General features: G+C 40.2%; 1 protein-coding gene across 1 annotated transcript; it reads right to left on the bottom strand.

Annotated features, from left to right (window-relative positions):
- Window positions 1–13,384: 13,384 nt before the first annotated feature.
- LOC109137542 (tryptase) lies at window positions 13,385–18,071 on the bottom strand. Its single transcript, XM_027287693.1, has 5 exons — window positions 18,050–18,071; window positions 17,197–17,359; window positions 15,852–16,114; window positions 15,609–15,742; window positions 13,385–15,272 (listed from the first exon to the last, which is right to left on the bottom strand). Exons 2-5 carry the CDS (start codon window positions 17,325–17,327, stop codon window positions 14,844–14,846), a joined length of 957 nt encoding a protein of 318 aa, XP_027143494.1. The 5' UTR covers window positions 17,328–17,359; window positions 18,050–18,071; the 3' UTR covers window positions 13,385–14,843.
- Window positions 18,072–18,271: the final 200 nt, after the last annotated feature.

Raw genomic sequence — 18,271 nt, 5'->3', positions numbered from 1 at the left:
AATCCTTCCAGCTGGAACAACACTGATAATGAAAACTATTGTTAGCTGTTGCTTTTTCACCCCTTTCTTTTTTTGAGGCTGACAACTGCTGGTGAAGAAAATAATAATTTTAAATAATTTGTTGAGACTGACTTTAATGTTTTAATCTGGTCTTTTTAGTGCATCATTAAGCACATTTTCACTTCTTCTCTCAGCAAGGCACAAGACACGAGGTCCTTCCACAAAGGGAGAAGTAATTCTGGACTTTGCCCGAGTTCTTTTCATTCCTCTGAAATAAATTGGACATTAATCGGGTCATCTGTTATTGTCATTGCTCGTTACCAAACCAGAGTACTTCCTCTCATTTCTCACCTCAGTTGTAACTACTTCTGAGAGGTTATTTCAGCTGAGACTGAGCACACATATGCTATGAAGTTTGTTCTCCAAACTCTGGAGAATTTACCCTTTTTGCTTCATCGCCACTATTGTGACTCAATTCTTTTGCTTTTTGCACTCATACGCAAAAAAGGATGATATTTAATTTTAAAAGTCATTCACACATTTCTGTCTTCCTTACTATGTTCTTCCATCTGTTCTGCCACTGCAAGTCCTTCTCTTGGCAACAGATTCAGATCCCACTGGGTGAAGTTACTCACACAGTTGACGTCCCATCGATATCAACTTTACTCATACAGCTCCTAAAATACTTCCCACAGACTACCTTTCCTGTATTTGTCATAAAAACTCGACTTAACATTAGTTCTGCAAATACTTTAGCATTGTCTCTGTCATTCCCACTCTGCTGCAATACAGCTCCAAGTCACACACCATCAACTATTTCACTGACTTTGGTGGAACTGGGTCATATTTTATGGAGAAAATGTTGCCGTTAGCCAATGTTTGCACAGTTTGTTAGCCAGGTTGCCCAGACTGTAAGCTCGGCGGAGTTAGTATTTGTACCACAGATGTTTTAGACCACCAAAGAGGTTTTTAGGCCCGGGGCAATGGAAGAATGCTGACAGGGAGCCAGTGTCGTGCCAGAACAGGAGCTGGTTGAGCAGGCAATGTAACCAGGCTCAGACAGAGGTTCAGTTCTTTGGTTGAAAAGACCAAAGAGGACGTAGGTAAGAGAGAAAATGAGTGATTGACCAATCAAGGTGCCGTTGGACAAGAGTAAATCTGAGACTGACTTTTAGTCGTCGAGAGCTGGGCAGTGGTTTTAAAGGCCTGCGGCGTAGAGGTATGCTGACAGGGAGCTGGGTGAACGCAGTACTGGCCAAGCAGACATTACTCAGACAAATTGCTTAGATAAAAAAGGTAGTACCAGTCCTGACAAACCAGTTGTCTCCCTTCACCATCCAGGCATTTGGACATGTAGATTAAATTAGGAATTTGGAAAAACGCGTACTTCTCGAGTTTCTTACAGCTTTCAGCATATAGTAAAGTCATCCATCATGTTGGGCTTGTCTCAAACTCTCAGCATCACCTGTATGATAGATGACCGTGGTGCTGAATTACAATTTGCAGATTCAACAAAGCACAGTATCTCAGAGAGTCCCCCTCTTCCATTACACCAAGACGCTGCAGTCTTTATCATCTGTCAGGACCAACAATACATCAAGTGGCTGATTTTTTTTCCTAGGCTGAAAAGAAAGCAGGTGTGTTTGACAGTCTGAGCATGTGCACGTACAGGTGTGTATTTCATCCTTTCCTCTCATCTAAATCTGGATCAATGTGTGCTGTCCACACCTTTCTTCCCATGCCAAATTACAACCCAAAGCCCAGTGTAGAAATAGGATAGGATGTGAGAGGACAGGAAAAAATATAAAAACTCATCATCTCACCTAACAACAGTCACTATATATATATATATATATATATATTATATATATATATATAATAGATATATATATATAATATAAATATAATATATAGATATATATATAAAACATAAATCGCCTAGCATGACCTTTGGAATAGAGTTCCCTCTAGCAAATCCAGCTCTTGACATCAAAATAAGAGCCTCTGTGCTACCGAGGTCCCGGTGATATGGGGAGATGTCGAAAAACCGGCTCCTCTAAATTGATTCCAGGTCAGTTGAGTGAAAATCAAATCCTGCTGAGGATTTTCTGGCATTCAAGCAGATGAACGGTGTGTGTAGAAATCAGAACGGCGACCCAAAGTACAAATCACAAACTTTTGTAGGAGTTTTATAGCAAACTGTTGTTTCCCGACTTCTTTGTTTTCATAAAATCCTGCGTGTGTGTGAGAGAATCAGCATTTTTTTGTTTCAATACGAGTGTGTGTAAGTGATAGAATAGAAGATAAAGCATACGGAGAGAGAGAACAGCCTCTGTGAACCTTAGCAGGCACATCTTTGTGGAACAATGTGATGCCCAGAGGTCAGAGTCACTGAAGTCTGAATCCTCCAGAGAATACTAAAGAGGTGAATCTTCCCTCAGGTGAGCAGATTTTAAAACTAAAAGCTCAGATCTAACCCTGAACACAGCCAGCAAATGAATAATTCATCCTGTTTAATTCAGTATTATTGACATTGCGTGAAATCATAACAGAAGTTATCTCTTCCCACACAGAGTAGGTCTAAACCGTACTCGCCCCAACAATTCCCACCATGAGCAAACACTTGGTGACACTTACAAGGAAAAACCTCAAACAGAAAAAGACATTGGCTGTGACCGGTTGAGTTTCCCATACTGTGACGTGACTCACTGGTTTAGAAATCTCCAAAATCAACTCCTGTTTGGTCTGCATTGTGGGTTCAGTGTCCTGCCAAGAGCAACCTTAACAAGTTTGGCATTACGAAAGTTTGCCATCTTGGTTTTTCTGAGCCAGAAATGACCATACGTAGATGAGTGTGGAGCTGGTGCGTGACGTACTGCGAGTTGGTCTGAGCTCGGTTTAGTCTCAGGAGAAAAATACCAATGTGCCTGGTCACAGATCTTTGTATTCCAGCGAAACGACAAACTAACATATGTTTGTGAAAACATTTGTGGGGAGAAATAGTTCATCTGAGTTCATCTGGGTTTCATGAATCCGCCGTGTTGAGCTGGACGGACTAAAAGGGCAGCCACGTCCTAAAGAATACCCTCCTATCACGCATTTTATCCTATTGAATCTCATGTGCCAGTGTTTAATTTGTCAGTTCTGGGCTACTGTAGAAACATTCTGAGAATAATCCTCGTAATTTTATATCACTAAAATGTCCAGGGTGCCACGTTTTCGCAACAAAATTTGCACTGTAATTTACATTTGTAATTGCAAAAGCTGATTTTTTTGTTTGTTTGTTTGTTTTTACCAGGTTCTGTTATGTTCATCAAAATGAACAGAAAATCCTAGAATCAGTTCAGTATTGTCTGATTCCCAGCTATGATGTACGATTCCCTACGATGCTTTTCATCAACCCACAAAGTAATGACATAAACGAATTGTTTTCAATCAAGAGTGGGCAGAGTAATAAAGCCTGCAGCCTCCCGGGTTCATGATCATTTGGTCATTGGCGTGATTGCAGCTGTGTCACCGTCTCGTGGCTGAATTGCATTCGGGTCTATTTTCCTGCTAGTCTGGGTGGATAAATTGGTGTCTCTGCCTCGGCTGTGATGAATTTCAACCTTGTGTGAGTGTTGAATGAAACAGAGGGGATGATACTGAAGCTATTACCTCGGATGTCCACATTTGGCCAGTTAGTGATAAGAAAATGACACCTCTTAATGGACTCATAAAGACAGGACTCTGTGGACTCTTAGAAATTTTCTTCCGAAACATTCTCTTTGGCTTTGTACCAGAAGTCTCGAAATGAGCTCATGAAAATATGAATGATGAAGGTGATGAAACTGTCACGAGTTCAGTTACAGAGACAGATTTGTCTTTACCAACATGCAGCTGGACAAAGCAAGAATGCTACATTTTGGATCCCTATCTGAGGGTTTGCTCAAGAAAAAAGAAGAGCCAGTTAGTAAAAGTCATTAGGCAGCGGGGTCATCAACTTCTAGAACCATCAGAGCTCTAAGATTACCAGTCAGTCTTCATTCTGACTGAAATGATGGAGATTGCAGATACAAGGATGAGCTGACATAAGGTTTATGAGTGGCTGGCCTCGCTCTTCATGCTGGGCCGAAGAGCTCGCCAATTCAAGACGACCTCTGCTGCGCTTTCACATCATGAGGAACCACTAGAGGTGAATCAGGTCAACTGGTAATGATGATTGGAGGGTGGAGTGACTTGAACTCCCAGCACGCCTGAGACGCAGGGGGGAAAATAGTCGATTTGCCACAGTGGTCTGACCTTCATTTAAATGGAAAATATGTGTTTTTTGTTTTTCTACCAATAAAATGCAGTTCCTCTGAAGACTATTAATAATCCTGTATTAGATTTGATTGGCAAAAGAAAGACTTTTTCTATTGCATGTCTTCTGGTTAGTCCAGATTCGATTTAAAAGGTTATGACTCAGCCAAGGCGAAATCTTGGCACAACATGAGGAATGAGCCTCCCCAATCCCCAGCTCCCAAGACTTAGCTTTTCGTGTCCAAATGTATGTGGACACCCACTCTGGGGCTGTTTTTCATGGTTTAGGGGTTGGCTACAGCATTAATGCTACAACGTAATAGTTGTACAACTGTACTGTTGATATAGACTTTGCAACAGCAAATATATTTTGAAAGAAATGTAATACTGGACCCAAGGTTGAACGTTCATCGAAGACATCGAATGTCATTTGTTTTTCCTATAATATCCAGTCCAGGCAGCTAAAGCAAGATTAAGACGTTTATGGTAAACTGCTTTTTCAAGAACAAGGGCAGCACAGTGGTCCACTGGTGAGTGGAGTTTCTCTATGGGACTTGTTCAGGGTGTACCCAGGAGTGATGGGTTCCAGCCCCTCCAGGACCCTAATGAAGATAAGCAGTTACCGAAAATGGATGGATATTCTTCCAGCTTTTTTGCAGCATGAGAACGCCCTCTGTGCACAAAGGCGGTCCACATAAAGAAGTGTTTCTCACAGTTTGGTGTGGAAAAACTTGCCCTGACCTCGACCCCATCCAACGCTGACTGCGAGCCTGAAACCAGAAGAGTGGAGGCTGTTATAGTAGCAGATGAATGTCCATGATTTTGAAATGAAATGTACAAACTTATAGTTTTAAATCCTGTTGATGTTTAATTTATCTTATTTGCAGCTTTTCCTCGCTTTCTTTTCTTTTCATTATTGCCCACACCCATCCTCGATTTTATTGCCTCCTTGCTTCTTCTCTCTCTCCTCCGGTTTGTTCCATCTGTCTTCTTCAGTAGTTTTCATCACAGCCAGCTGTCAGATCTACCTGGATATGGACTTCAAAGCCAAAACAAACAGTTTGATATCAAACCTCCTGACTGATGAGGTCACCAAACCATCAGGGCTCTGAGCGAGCGGCTTGGCCGGCATCTGACCTGCAAAATGCTCGTTGATATCTTCAACCTACAAACATGAACTGCTCTCTGAATTAACTCCATCTCCTACCTATCTGATGCATGCTCAGTGACTGAACATAGTGATGATGAAATGCAGCAAATATTGATGCAATTTGCTAATACTTGGCAAGAATGTCACAAAATCTGATCAAACAGGAGAATGTTTTCCGACGTCAGTGTGTACTCACTTAAACCTACTGTTACTTTCTCTGACAACATCAACGTGACTTTAATTTTCAGTTTTTCTACCCGAGCTGGTCTTAAAGCTTGGGAGTCGTATAAACAACATCACTGTTTCAAACAGCATCATTTCCTAAATTGTTTATTTTTTGATTCTTTGTTTCTGCCTACAAGGAAAAATGTCTAAATGTATAAAATTGATTTTGCATTAAATATCTCACTCACCCAAAAAATCATAAACTGAGGACACTGGCTGCCATGCAAGGTGCCACCTGCAGTCAGTTTGCAGTTTTTCATCAGTTTTCGGCAGATACGCATTCACACATCGATGGCACAAAGAAATTCTGGGTTCGGTGCCTAAAAATACTGCAGTATGGAAGATTGAACCGTCGATCATCTGATTATTTGATGACCCGCTCCACCTCCTGACCTCCACCCAACCCAATGGCACTTCATCATGTTTTCTCCACTGGAAGGGCACCGTTGATTGTACTTCATGTTTTTTCCACTGGATGGACACTGTAACGTATAAATGAGGATGGCCCATTCTCATGTTTTCTCCATCGGAAGTCCACCCTAGAGGGTTGTACATCACATTCTCTCCTCTGGAAGGACATCCTAGACAGCCCTGCATCACATTTCCTCGCCTGCTGTGTCCTGTTTTATCCACAATAGACAGATCCTAGAGGGCCCTGGCTCTACAGAGAGTCTAATCATTAAAGTGCAGCCACTCTGAGGCGGTTTTTGCCTCAGCGTGTGCCTGTTTGTGTCTATTCATGTGGCAGAAAGACTGACAATCAGCGAGACGAGTGATGTAAAGCATAAAACCACGTGCGTATATAAGCTGGAACACACACACACACACCTACAGATACCCTCAGAGGAAAGAGACAGAGAAACAGTGACAAGCGCTTGTCTTTGTCTAATGAGCCACAGACAAACACAGAGTGTGACAGAATGTGTGAAGCTGCAAGGAAACCAACCGCAGAACTGACAAGAACCCAGCGTCCTGCTGATGCCGCCACGCTGACTTCCAAAAAACGTCTCAGCAAAACAATAAAACTAATGAATGAGTTTGTCGGTGAATGCACAGTTAACTATTTGCAGTTGAACTTTTTTTTATCTAGGTGTACCTGTGAAGTGAACCTGGATGCGAGGGAAGTCTTTACCCCGGGAAGAGGTTTGCAGGCAGAAAAAGCACCAGACTTGGAACCCGCTGAGCTGGCAACGTAACCTGGATGCCATTCTCAGCATGGCAGAAAGAGACAGAAGAGACAGGTGAAAGGACACTGACAAAGGAAGCTAAGAACAGAAAAAAGAGAGAGTGAGGGAGCAGGAGAGCAAATCTGGGACTGACTTTGAGTCGTTGGCATGCAGAAAAAGCTGAAACAGAGAGTATAATGCAAAGTCAGTCCATTCAAACAATGTTTATTAGAGCCAACGAAGGCTGGAAAAGGCCATGGATGAACCACACAATGGACCATCTGACCCAGGTGCCTTTGTCAACATAAACTAAAACCTGAAACAGAACTACCTGTGACCTCCAACACAAATCAAAATAAAAGTCCCTGCAACAGTTTTGTCCATTACGAAGCATGAGGCCTCGTTCAAACCTTCAGAGCCTGGACACCAAACATTTCCACTCAGAATATGCACGTTGGTTTTGGCCTTCCTAACTTCATTTAGTTACTTGGTATGTACGAACATAATTTGCATCCTATTAGCAGGAGTTCAGTGTGAAGAACTTGAACTCTTCGTACTCTCTTGTCTATCATTTTCGTAATGAATAATTACATGGATCTATATTACCAACACGCTATAATTACATTTGTGTTTACAACTTTCAATTCCACGCAGTGGATTTCTGTGTTTCCCTTCAGAGTGGCTGCAATTACAGATGAGTCCTTCACCCGAACGAACAGGGCAGCTAATCAGCAGGGTTTAGAAAAATGGTAATTTGCACTTGCAGATTTTGCAAGTTATGTTTGGTATTTCCAGCCATTATATGAATATATATCTGCATTTGTCCTGATCAGTGTATCATATCTTGTGGTGTTTATTCATGCAACCATCTGGATGTGCTTTACTTCTTGTGGCCAGAAGAAGAAATGTAAGAAGTGCAAATGAGGATAACGTTAATAAGGTTGTTGGTATTTTAGGGTATAATTGAGGGATTATCATGTAAAGCCTCTGTATTTGTGTGTTATTTTATTTAAGTCTTTACAATGAATGAAAAAGAGGCAATGCTAGGAAGCCTCTGATTTCTGGCATGAAAGCAGAGAGTGACATGAAGGAAGAGAGAGATGGACAGTTTCGATGAAGAGCTAAATCTGCTGGGAACAACCTTTGCCGCAGAGGAACAGGATGAATTCTGCAGTCTGGTCTTTAGAGGGAAGAGGAGAAGATTACAGGATGAAGAAGGGGGGTGAATGAAGGAGAAGAAAGGCCTAAATCCTTAATCCAGAATTTAATTTACCTCTTAAACCGATATTTATACAGATACATTCACGCAGATATCAGCCTTTGTAACGAGGGATAATGTGGGCAGTTTTTAACGAGATAAAAAGAATAACATATATATATGTTCATGTTTTATTTATTTTTTTGTTTCAGACCCTGACTTCCTCCCTTTGTGTGATTTTCCCGCCTTTGTAATTGTTTGTCCCGCCCCTGATTGGCTTCACCTGTTTCCACTCACCTCATGTATAAATAGTCCTCGTCTCTCTTTGTCTTGTTCAGTGTGTGGAAGCGTATAGTTCAGCCCAGTGTTCAGGGTTTTTCCATGTTCTGACTGAAGTTTGTGATATTATTTCTTTTTTTCCACATCCTCATCAGCTCTTGAGTCGTGCGTTTGAGTCCACCAGATTTGCGTCTGTGATGTTTTAATCTTTTTTCATACAAAGTGACGCTTGTTTGGGACTTTCATCATTGGAGGATAATCATGGGTCGTCACATATACAGTACCCTGCGTATAGCAACATATTTCCCCCACTGATGCAGTAAAACCTTTAACTTTAAGTCTGATAACCACGTTGGGTCAAAGATTATCCATTATCACAGCCATTTATCTACAACTGCGACTATTTTACAGATCAGATTTGGATGAAATATCCACGTAAGCCAGTTTCTTTACAGTCCCTCGAGCAGTGCAACTTAAAAAACAAAAGAAGTTCCACAGAAATCTAGAATACATCATATCCTCTTATCTTTGTTCATGCTAAAAATGAAGCCGACGCTCTGGGGGTGGCTTCCCTTTCCCCGTGGGCACAAACCTATTACAGTCAAGACAATTCCCTCTTGAATGACCCATGTAGTGTCAAATAGTTTTTAACTGCACAGGAGTCATAGAGGGGAAGGAGAAGTCATAAAGCAAGGCCAAGGAATGGGAACATGGGGAAAAGAGGTGAGCCAAACTAAAAATGAGGAAGATGAGGGTTTGTGGAAGGAGAGAAAATTGGTAGCAGAATAAAATGGAGTAATAAAACTCTTTAAAAGAAAAGAGGTAAAAATTGGAAGAAAGAAGATGATATATGATGACGGAAAACAGGTTGGGAGAGAAGCTAGAAACATTAAAATCTAGAAATCATTGCAAGGGGGGACCCAGGCACAGACTTGTTAAACTGTCGTAGTTGTCAGATTTTCCTCCGCTTCCTTACTCATTGAAGAATCTCATCAATATCAAGCTGAGCAAACGATTACTCCTGCTCAATATACCTCCACCCTGCGCAATAACTTTATCAGAGGGATCCAGTTCTTATTTCCCAGCTGCTGCTGCTGCTGCTTCTCCTCGGCTTTATTGGGCTCATTTGATATTTTACCAGTGTCTTCTTACGTTTTTGATTTGTGTAGCTCTGGCTACTAATACTCTTGAGTGTGTTACAGTTCAGCTGAGGGAATGTCAGTTGTTTTTATAGGTGTGGAGCTAAATGAAAGGTTATTATAATTCATCCTGAGGCGGCTGTGAATGGAAATGCATCCAATACATGCAGTAAGAATCAAAGTCTTATTTTTCCAACATGAGCTGGAGATGATGAAATTTACCAGTGAGCTGAATATAACACAATATATGTATATATGAACTCCTTTAGATTATCCTTAAAGGCTATACTTTAGGAATTTGGGACACTTATGGCCCTGTCAACATGACAAACTTAATAAAAATGCTGAATTTTAAAGGCTTTTGTCAGACCAGATGATTATATCCTTTCAATCGATCACAAAGACATCAAGGACGGACATTAATCAGCATCTCGGATAGAAGTGAAGGGCAACCAGGAAGGAAGGTTAACACTTCCACTGACTGAAACACCTGATGCATGCAAATATCCATTGCTGATTTAAGGAACCTGTCAATCTCACATCAAACGCAACTTTAGGAGCTGCAGTGAAACTGGAACTTCAAGATTCAGTTACAGGAGGTAGTAGTAGTAGTAGTAGTAGTAGTAGTAGTAGTAGTAGTAGTAGTAGTAGTAGTAGTAGTAGTAATAATAGATATTTTTACTGACTTTTAGATTTACAGGGGAAACTCATGAAACACATTCATAGATATCAACATCCTGATGTATATTTCCGACTTAAAACTTAAACTTTCTGCAACACAAAGCTCAGGACTTTATTTTTTTGTGTTTTGATACAAATAACAGGTCTAAAGGTTTAAGTAGAGGAGATAGTTGTCTCGTTTTCAGCTGCAGTGTCATCCCTTTACTTCACTGCAGATGCTTTCAGGTACATTAGGAGCTCAGTGAAGGGAGAGAAAGGGAACGTAAAAGAATTATGTGTGTTCTTGGCAGAGAGAGAAAGAGACTCATCCTGAATACATATGAATGTTTGCTTTAAGACTTCTGAGTCATCTTGCATGCCTTTAAAACTTTCACCATGCTCACTGCACTGTGAAGACAAAATGCATCAATATGATTTATAACAGAACAACACAAGCTCAGTGAGTAAAATATGTATAAAGCTGTGTGCGTGCAAGCATGGTTGGATAAATGTCTTTAATCTTCGTCTTTGCAACCTCAGCAACAGTTATGAATTCACATTTGTTTGCTTCAGCAGCCGCAGATGTCTCACACAAATGTGCATATACACTTTACTTTATGGGTACAGGTGTGTCGGTCCCCATAAAGTTGTCGGACCCCACAACGTGAGCGAGCGACGTCGGTGTTGGGTCCCCACATGTATAGAAGCACAAGACAATACACACACATGCTTAATAATCAACAGCGAAATTAAAGAAGGTGAAATGAAGACACACACTTCCATATTTATTCACACAATCATAGCAGTGACTCAGCGCTTAGTCAGATACTCCTCTGCAGAAGAAAAGTGGTAAAGTCAGAGAAACACAGCTGTCTTCAGAGTTCATGACACGTTCAGGAGGAAGAGTTCAGGGAATAGGAAGTGACCCATGGTGGCGTGATTCAGTTGCTACTGTGGCTGTTGCATCTACTTGTACTTGGAGTGCAAGTTCCACAACCGCTGCCGCTGTCGCTGTCAATATTTACCAGCAGCTGCTATGACTCCAACACTAGCTCTACTGCTTTTTAATGTGGCTTTTTATTTGGGATACTTGTACTTCCTCAGAATTGGTGCTTTTATTTTAATTACAGTAGCTTTCTATTTATTTATATTCTTGAAGTGACTATAATCGAATGACAATACAAAAACTGCAACGCCGTATGTGTCACAACTGAATAAACCAAAAGTGTTGCTTGAATAAGAAATGTTTCCTTCACCTGCATCTGCAGCTCTCTCCGGCTTTGCAGTGAGTTTCAGCTTTATTCTTTAGCTGTCTGTCCTGGCTTTCACTCTCACAGGGTTGTTTTTGACAGCAGCAGGCACATCGCAGCCAAAAAGCTCAGCTTACATACATCAGCTGGCCACCGAAACAACACCAAATAAATCATAACGTTGCTTTGTAACTGCTGGGTTGACAACTTTTCTCAACTTGCCCCCAACTAGCCAAAAAAAACCCCCAAACAACTGTACTTAACTATACTGTTGCTGCATAAAACTACTAGTTGTAGTAGTTAAGTCTTTATTTCTATGGCCTATTCCACATCAGATTCAGGGAGTGTAAACACAAGACATTCAGACAGATAAAAACATTCATAACTTAAGTTTATAAATGTGCACAATTTGAAATGTGTATAAGCAAAATTTTAATTAAAATGTGCACTCAAACGCAGGGTAATGATTTTAATTCCCCCTTATCTTCCAAGCTTTCTCACAAATTGCTATTTTCATATGTGGAAAAACCAATTCGGCCTTGTGAATTTGTGTATTTATGCTCCTCAACAGCATATTGCTCCGTTTTTCTCAGTAAAACTGACAAAACAGAGGAACCATGTGTCAAATTTAAAGCTAAAAATCCCCCAGGATTGACGATGACTCTGTACAGTTACAGGTTGTGTAACAGTGCAGAGGTCTGACAGAGGCTCACTAACAATGGCAGCATCTTAACTTCACCATGAGTCATTAAACACAAACAGTGAGTCAGCACTGAGCTCTGCAGTGTGCAGGTGCTGCTTGTCGTGTTTTAAAAGTGAGATGTCGCTGCGATCTGTTCGTCCTGCTTTGCAGTGATGATTGGACTTGTGTTCACACTACACCACCCTGTTTTAGTCTTTTATTCCATCCAGTTAAATAGTTTACAACACAATCTAAACCTCCTCACCTCTTAGCCCTGGTCTGGAGTATTTACCAATGTTTTAATCCATTTCACTCCATTGGGTGCAATATTCATTGGTGGTGTTAACCTGATTCAGTTTAATGTTCACTAATGGTTGGTTTAATATTGACTGGTATTTTACCCCAGTGTTTAGTGGTCTTTAAGGCCTGTTTCAGTCCACTATTCAGCAATGTTTTAAATTAATTTTGGTTCATTATTCACTTAGCCCTTTTTTTTGGGCATAGTTTTGGTTCTGGTTTGGTCTAATATTGATTTGGTATTTTAGCTCTGGATTGATCCAATATTCATTGACGTTGTAGTCTTGGTTTGCTTTTAATATTCACCAATATTTCAGTCTCTTATTCACTTGCGTTTTAATCTACTGTTCTACTGGTGTCATTTATTTCCACATTCATCTGTGTTTTGTGTGTTTTACGTCAAATTTCTTACTGGTGTTTTGGCTCCAGTTTGGTTTAGCATGCACTTGTGTTTTATGCCTGGTTTTAATTTAATTTGCTTTGATTTAATCCAGCAACATTCACCAATGTTTTAACTCTGATTTGGTTTAATATTCACTGAAATAGAGAACAATATACATGTTGCATAACTGTGTCGAGACTTTGCACTGTGGTGAATGTTGGATGGACAGTCTGTCAGTATTTCTTTAATAAAATGTTTTTGTCAAAGTCATTCTTGTCAAATTATATCAAATTATACCTGCTGTTTCTGTCAGGAACATGTCAAGTAATGTCAGTAATAATGACAACATTTCAACATTTTCTCTCTCTTAATTGGCTTTTCTTGTCTGACTTTCTTTTTCTTTTCTTGTGCTTTACACTAATGTGATGAAAACAAAACCTTCAACAAGCTTTGGTTATCATGGTGAAAAATATATTGCAGGTATGTATTCTTTCTTCAAATTCCTGTCCTATTTTCTCTCTTGAACTTCAGTTCTCGCTTTGATTTTCAAAAGACGGGCAAATGAGAGAAATTTTGTAAGAACGCACTCAAAACTAATGAAAATGTCATAAAATGGACACTTTTTGATAATTGTAATGTTTCTCTTCTAAGTCTCTTCTAAGGATATTGGTAAAAAGTTTTCAGATAATCAAAATGAGTGATCTTGCTTGGAGTGACACACCGAAACAAAGTTCCTTTAAATCAACTTTATTTTCGGGTGTGTGTTTCGCACCCCTGAGTCAGATTTGCTTTATGTTTTTCTTTGAGCTACAATGTAAGAAACGTCCACAACTACACAATTTACACCAGAGACTAAAATAATAACGCACCATCACAGCCACAGAATAACAATGAGACCGTTTCTGTTGCTCCGGGCTGCTTGCTAGTTAATTTTCCGATCAGCCACCCAGAACATATTGGAACGCGGATTTGTCACAAATTATCAACAGTGGCCTGTTGAGGACAGTAGTCGCATTCATGTGTGAATATTTCAAATGAAAAATAAAGTACATCTGGCCTAATTATGTTTAATTTCAGCGGAGGTTTGTGACCCTTGAAGGACATTTAAGGCCCATGTGATTCAGAAATACACAAAACCACATGCCTACACACATAATGAGAGTGGGAATTACACATACACACACCTAATGAGTGCTCCAGCACCTGTAATCGATGCATGTCATCTTCCACCTGATTGATTCTGCAGGCACGTTTCATTTTCAAATGAGAAACAGCACTAATCTATTGCATTTACATCGACACTGGCTCTGTTTGTGTCACAATAATAAGAAAGTAAAAATAATAAAAAGCAATCACTCAGTCCTTTTGGACATGAACTGCTAACAGCTCATAAAAATGGGACCCAATCAGACAAAAAGGCTTTTAACAGTGTTGTAATTTCAAATATTTTTTTAATCTGTTAAAGGAATCAGTAACTATAGTGGACGATTTATTCTGGCATTTATCAGGTGGCCTGACACATTAAGAATAAAAGCTAAGGTTGCTCCATCACTGAATGTATAAATAACATTCACCAAAATAATTGAAGAACAATGTTAATTGTACATTTTCATTATAAAACATGTCTGGAAACAAACATTTCTTCACAAGCCAGGATCATGTCTAAAAACTGAGCAAAAGAAGAGTTTCCCCATTGGGGAATGATAAAAAATCTAACATTATATTTAAACTTCAGGGATTCAACACCTCTAGTATTGTTTTTGCTGCCCTCCAGTGGTTCAACATGTCAAACCAGCACATCACTGATGAGTTTTCTTACAAACAGGACGCATTTCTGACAACACCCAGGTGAAACGGGATTGAAACTTTCCACCAGAGATGGTAGTTACACAGTGCTTCTCATATGTTTGAGATAGTTTGGGCTTTTTGAAGCGGGGCTGTGTGAGGTACTTATCCATAGTCAGTCATAAGTACCTCAAACAACAATTGAATTTGATTAATTCCAAATCCAACTTTTACCGCAGTATATTCATAAAAAAGGGTTTTGTTTTGTTGTTGGCAGTACCAGTAAATGAAAGTCTTCACTTCACAAGCACAAAAACTTTGAACTGTAAATAGTTCTACACCTTAATGTTCATGTCAACAAAAGACCTACAACACAGATTGCGATGAAGTGAGTGAAGTGGCAGAAGTGGATCATGTTTTCAACACTATCGGCTACATTGACACTCGCCCTAGCCTCAATCTTGCCACCCTTGTTCGTGTTATCGGCGTTGGGAGAAAGCAACAGATGTGACTGGGCACTAGCAGTTGTGGTGCTGGTAGTTTTGTGATGTGATGTTGCACAGGTATAGTTTGAGTCATTGTCAACTCCTGAGGAGTTGAAGGTAACAAAGCCTGGTTTGCTGCTGCCGGTGACTTTGCTGATCCATTCCTGGTATTTCGAGACACGGGTGTAAACTCCGGGATTCATAGGCTCGGCGCAACCTTCGCCATAACTTACAATTCCACTCTGGATCCAAATAGAATCATGTTTGGTCACCAGTGGTGCCCCTGAGTCTCCCTATGGGAAGAAAAAACTGTTGTTATTGGACAGGATAGGGTATCTTTTAGAGTAAAACCTAATTTCTTGGAGACATCCACCCTGCTGAAACTAATTGTTTTTGACATGTTTTTTTTTTTTTTATCACAAATAACTAACGTGTGTGATCTGTAGCCCATTTCTATCATTTTGCACATTTTTAGGAGTTATTTAAGGCGTCTTTCAGTTTCAGAAGAAACTGGACATTCCCTGGACACTATTCTCCACTTTGCTCTCTCTAACCTCCCTGTAAAGTATATTTCTCCCCCAGGAGTCAACAAGACATTACATAACAAATACACAGAAAGTGGTATTCACCCGACATGCATCCTTCCCTCCAGCTCTGAGGCCAGCACAGATCATGTTCTCTGTGAGTAAATGATGGGAGCACTTGCACTCATGGTTTCCAACTATTGGTAAATTCGCGTCCCGAAGGATGTCTGAAGAGTTATCTAATTGGAGAGATTTCAAAGAATGAATCAGCAAAGTTAGAGGTTCCACACAACCCATCCGTATGCACCATAGCACATCTAGGTACTTACTACTTGTGTGCAAGCTTACCATAAGCAGTAGTACCCCAACCGGCGACCCAGCTGCTAATCCCGGAGTGGAAAGTGCTGTCTGCTGAGGCTAAGCAGATCGGATTTATGTGGTCGTTATTATTCACAGGGGCAGACAGCTTCAGAAGACATATGTCGTTGTTGTTGGTCAGGACCTCAAATGACTGATGACACCTGACCTGATGAATCGTTCGCGACACTTCATTGGGGTTTGGACCTGACTGGCTGTTGCGACCCAGAAAAACCTTTATCGTGTCCGGGTCCCTTTTTTTAAAGACAAAGAAGAAAAAGAGTACAAGTTGAGTCTTAATAGTTTGGCCTCGATTTACACCTGGTATTAACATCTGTATCTGGATAATCAATCTGATCCAATGGCCTTTGGGTTTCCACGTTAAGTAATCTTATCTTGTTATCTTGTTATCTCATGGTGATTGGATCTTAATCTACAAATTAGATAAGTGGGGCTGTTAAACAAACATGGCGTATCGACCAGATCAAGGAAGGCAATGCCATGGATGGGCATTATTTGTTATGTTATTTGTTGTTGAGGTGTAGTGGTACCAACTAGATATAGTTGGGCTCACCTTTAAGCACAACACTGGGGGCTTGACCTTCTAGTCTACATGTGTTTTGTAGACTTCGATAAAGCTTACAAAGGATACTGGGGTCCTTGTATAACCTAAATGATACCTTTTTATATAGTATAGTCAGCATGAAGTCAAAGACGTTTTTAGTATGGGTTGGAGTTGGCCCACTGTCTCAAATCCTGTTCTTGAGTTTCCACTTTGAAAATTTGAGAGATTTGTGTCTCTGCTTTTTGTAGCAGAGAACATTTCGTGTAGAACATCTGATTACGAGGCCTCCTGGGTATGTTCCTTTGGAAACTTTCTGTGCAAGTCCAACTTATACTGGGGAAGACCCAGACGGGTTTCCTACTCATTTCTAGAGGTCCATTTCCAGGACTTCGCAGCATACACTAATATGTTCTTCTTTGCATACAGGCATCATCTTTTAGATGTTTTAATGTTGCTACTTTTTTTACTACTATCTACTCTAACTGTCGTTTTTTTACATCTCGCCTCGTTTCAACATAGTTATTATATTTAGATTTGTTATGGTATTCCATTGCTGTATTTTATTTAGTTTTGAGATTTCATCTTGATTGTTCAATCATTTTGCATAGATGTTAAAGTCAGGTGTAAATGCAGTCTTAATGTCAGCTGGTATGATGTTGTTTTCCTCATAAATAGATCCAAAATGTCCCCATCAGGAGATTTTGTTTGTTGAAGACAGCTATGAAATGAACTGCAGATAAAGTTTACAATAGAAAAACAGTGATCCCTCACCTTCTTAGGCAGTGAGCTGCTGTCAGCACCCACTGGTTGGTAATTAGGGACCCTGCACATAAGGGACCTTCATCAGTGTTTAAACTGACTTGCCAGGGCCAAATTCCTGGAGCCGATTCTTGGCCTCCCATAATTCTGGTGTTACCTAAAGCCAGGCCACATGCTGATATAAAGAGAAGAGAGTTAAACATGAGGTATAAGCAACAAAACCTTGTACCAAAGATGGCAAAACATGACCCGGTTCACGGTGCTACCACCCTTTTTGTTAAGACTGGAGAATAATGGTGGTTGGTAAGTACAGAGGAAAATATTCGTAGTAAGAAAACAGTTGGCTGTTGGTTGGAGATAACACTGCGTTCATGACGTATGAGACAGATTTTGGTTTCATTATCAGGAAGAAGTTTGATAATTTGATATTACTTGTATTTACCAACACTTCTGTTGCATGTACAAGGTGGAAACTCCCAAATGATGTGAACGCATCACAGGAACATCACACCACTTCCTCCTTTAGGGAGGACAGTCTTTGTTCAAATAGGCCAGAGCTTGTCTTAATATATGTCACAATAGTGGTAATAGTAGAAAATAGGCATGTCTTGGATAAAACAAGGGGAGTTTGTCAGTTTCATGATCCGGTTGTCAGAAGTGACTTTCAGTCACATTTACATTTTTTGCCTGAAGGCGGATTTGTTCTGACACTGGATGTGCCGAGGCGAGATATGACAGACAGAGGCACTCCCTTGTTGCTGAACAGCTTAAGGTTAATGCTATCTGTAATGTGAATCAATATAACTTTTTATATGGCAGACAGGAGGGAGCAAAACTTGAAACTTTAAAAAAGTTGGGTGCTTACCTGGCGGCTGTGGATGACACTCTAAAAGTCAGAAGACAGAAAGAAATGAGCTAAAACTTCTTCAGGGTGAAGCAGATGATGATGTACATGAAAGATGTGGCCTAGAAAGCAGAAATTTAGACTTTTGCCAAAACTGTAGGGTTTCAGTTGCATACACTATCTTTGTTAACAAGATAAAACTAAAAGCTTGTTATTTACTCTCTTTGTTACACAATGAGATTG

This window comes from Larimichthys crocea, chromosome XIV, assembly GCF_000972845.2.
Source record: "Larimichthys crocea isolate SSNF chromosome XIV, L_crocea_2.0, whole genome shotgun sequence".
NCBI classification, from domain to species: Eukaryota; Metazoa; Chordata; class Actinopteri; family Sciaenidae; genus Larimichthys; species Larimichthys crocea.
The sequence above is the reverse complement of the archived record's forward strand: the minus strand, read 5'-3'. Positions and strand labels throughout refer to the sequence as shown.